This window comes from Salvelinus sp. IW2-2015, linkage group LG8 (genome assembly GCF_002910315.2).
Source record: "Salvelinus sp. IW2-2015 linkage group LG8, ASM291031v2, whole genome shotgun sequence".
NCBI classification, from domain to species: Eukaryota; Metazoa; Chordata; class Actinopteri; order Salmoniformes; family Salmonidae; genus Salvelinus; species Salvelinus sp. IW2-2015.
Genome location: NC_036848.1, coordinates 10,740,767 through 10,743,645, shown reverse-complemented (window position 1 = coordinate 10,743,645; position 2,879 = coordinate 10,740,767). Strand labels below are relative to the sequence as shown.

Below are 2,879 nucleotides of genomic sequence, written 5' to 3'. Positions count from 1 at the left end.
CTATGATTCTGTGACTCGGTTGCAGGCACTGTCTTCCACTACCCGAGGAGCCAGTCCAGAGGGGTCGATCGTTGGAAACATGGTAGAGATTTGGGTTTGGAGGTGAGAGACTAGTGTGCCCGTAAAGCTCGCATTATAACAAAAGGAGCACGACAGTATGTAGATCTGCAACCGAGACAAAGGGCTCCTCCTTGTTAAAAGAGAATCGACCAGAGGAGCTCTCGACAGACAACGCCTTGTAGCTTCAGCTTGAGCTCTATCATAGAAAACCCCATTCAGTTATATCGAGTTACAGTAGAGGTTCTGTGTATAACGACAACACACCATCCTTTCCAAAGGATGAAATCAATTGGAAATCAGCGAATATCGGTGTCCGGGGCACGTTTTTCTCTGGAGAGCGCCGTCGACCCGGACAGTTGTGTGTTAACGGTATACAGAATTATTCTCTTAAAACCGACAGATCATTTCAAATTAGAGGTGCACAGCCAAGCACCCGGTGGTAAATATATTGAGATGATTCTGCAAACCCCCCTAGACAGAGAGAAACAGGAGACTCTGTCTCTGATGCTTATTGCTACTGACGGAGCGAGCCTCAGAGAACTGGAACTGTCCGCATCCATATTACGGTGCTGGATGCCATATGAAATGCGCCAGGTGTGTGTCAACCCGTTATAAAACAGACGTTAAGGAGAGCTCCCCAAAAGGGACTTTGATCACCACCGTTAGCGCAAATGATGCAGACCAAGGGGTGAATGGAGAGGTCACTTTCTCCATAGCTCATGTTGCTAAAGAGGCGAAGGAGCTGTTTGAGCTTAATTGTGATACAGGGAAATAAAATTGGTAGGAAATCTGGATTTTGAAAAATACAAAAAACTATCAATTAAACGTGAAAGCGAGGGACCACGGAGGGTTTACGGATACTTGTAAGGTTGTCATTCAAATTATTGATGAGAACGACAATCCCACAATACAACTCATGTCATTTTCTAATTCGATCCGGACTCCCCCCCTGGGACCACTGTAGCTGTTATTAATGTAGAGACGCAGACTCAGACGGCAACGGTGTCGTTCTTTTGCTCTATTAACGCAGATATTCCGTTCAAAATAGAGTCATCGTTAACGGATTATTATACAATAGTCACTGAAAGCACATTGGATAGAGAAACCGTGTCTGAGTATAACGTCACCATTACAGTTCAGATGAAGGACTCCGCCCTCTCTCCAGCAATAAGAACATAACTGTTAAAAGTATCAGATTGAATGATAACCCACCCAAGTTTTGATCAACCTATATATAGTAAGTTTATTCAGAGTAGCATTAACCACAAACATCAGTGGGCAGTTTCAGTGTAAAATCTAAATTCGTCTCACAGAGTTTAAAATCCTCCCAGCCAAAACACTGTTCACCTCTCGGACCGCGTTACGCAGACACTTTGGGGACAGGAACTCTACAGCACGTGTACAATTACGAGGTGTGCAGGACGACTGACTCCAGAAAGAGTGACTGTAGGTTCGTCAGACCCTGTAGTCAGAACGTACTGATAATGGACCCCAGTTCTACAGGGACGATGCAGCGGATGCAGAGCGAAAAGAACATCCTGGATGAACCAGACTCCCCAGTAGAGGTGAGTTTGTTGTAGCAAAGCCATTGTCTTGCAGTTTTTTTTAAATCGTTATGTTTCAGCTATTTTGTTCGGGAGACTCGAGGCTCCTTTTCTCATCATCTCTCTTCTTTTTGGTAAATCAAAGGTTATGGATATATTTTATTGTAACGAAGTCAAACATGGTTTTTGATCAGCTCTGATTTGTGTAGTATGTCTGCTGAATTTCCAGAAAATAATTTCAAACAGACTATTAAAGCTAAGTGATAGAACGGTGTAGCGTTGTGCGGATTTTTCAGCACGACCTCGATGTAGGACAGCGTCTGTTTTGTCTTGATAGCGAGCATAGGACTGTTACACCCACTACAGTGTATGCATTGCCTCCTTTTAACTGTAGTCTTTTGAACGAGTGTAATTGTATGTGATTTAGGCCTACTTCATGCGTAAAAATGATTAGGCTAAACAGTATACAGTTCTCAAACTTTTAGGTAGCCGGTAAAACACTATTGCATTGATGATTCGTTAGTGAGAGGAAAGATCGCATATTAATTGGGAATATTACCTGTGCAACATACGCACTGTCGCTGTCCACTTCCCTGGTGATGAAGCCTTAGACCGTTGTTGTTAGGTTGTGCTATGTTTATAGTAGCCTGACACATTCTAAAATATATTCGATTAGTTTATACATTACATTTTTTATCCTATTTTGTAGCTATGTGTGAATTCTATTTTTCCTAAAGCACATTGAAAATGCTGTAGTTGTCAATGCTCGGTTTTGCATTAACATCTTACCTGGCTTGCGTTGTGCGTCATTGATTATTGGTTGACGTTTTGTGTAACACATTTGGATACTGTGGCATCGTTTCTATAGTGCGTTTGCCGTGTTCGGACTCTGAGTGCCGCTGTTCATCAATGATAGTCTCTACACGTTATTTATCTCTCTGGGTGGCGCAGTGGCCCATCCTATATTATCTCTTACTGATCGACGCACACAGAGACCTTCACAAACGGACGGAGAGCTCTTGGTATTAACATCCTCACGGATTATTTTATTTCGTTTCACTGGGAAATACAGTCGATTTTTTTATCATTTCTGGATGTGCTGATGATCGATATTATACAACCAAAAGCAGTAAACATAAGGGTTATCTGATTTTATTCGTTGGAATGGGTGATTGGTGTACGACAGGGCGCAGAGGCGGGTGGCAAGTACTGTTTTTCATTCTTTGTCTGTGCGCCCTAGATTCTGTGACTGGGCAGGCACGATATTCCATACCC

At 42.8% G+C, this 2,879-nt stretch overlaps 1 protein-coding gene across 1 annotated transcript in view; it reads left to right on the top strand.

Moving 5' to 3' along the window:
- Positions 1 to 2,853, top strand: part of LOC139028100 (protocadherin gamma-A8-like) — a 7,265-nt gene extending 4,412 nt beyond the window's left edge. The window contains exons 2-3 of the mRNA XM_070444655.1: positions 1,374 to 1,625; positions 2,845 to 2,853. Coding sequence (XP_070300756.1) covers positions 1,374 to 1,625; positions 2,845 to 2,853 — 261 coding nt within the window. The remainder of the gene's footprint in view (positions 1 to 1,373; positions 1,626 to 2,844) is intronic.
- The last annotated feature ends 26 nt before the right edge of the window (positions 2,854 to 2,879 follow it).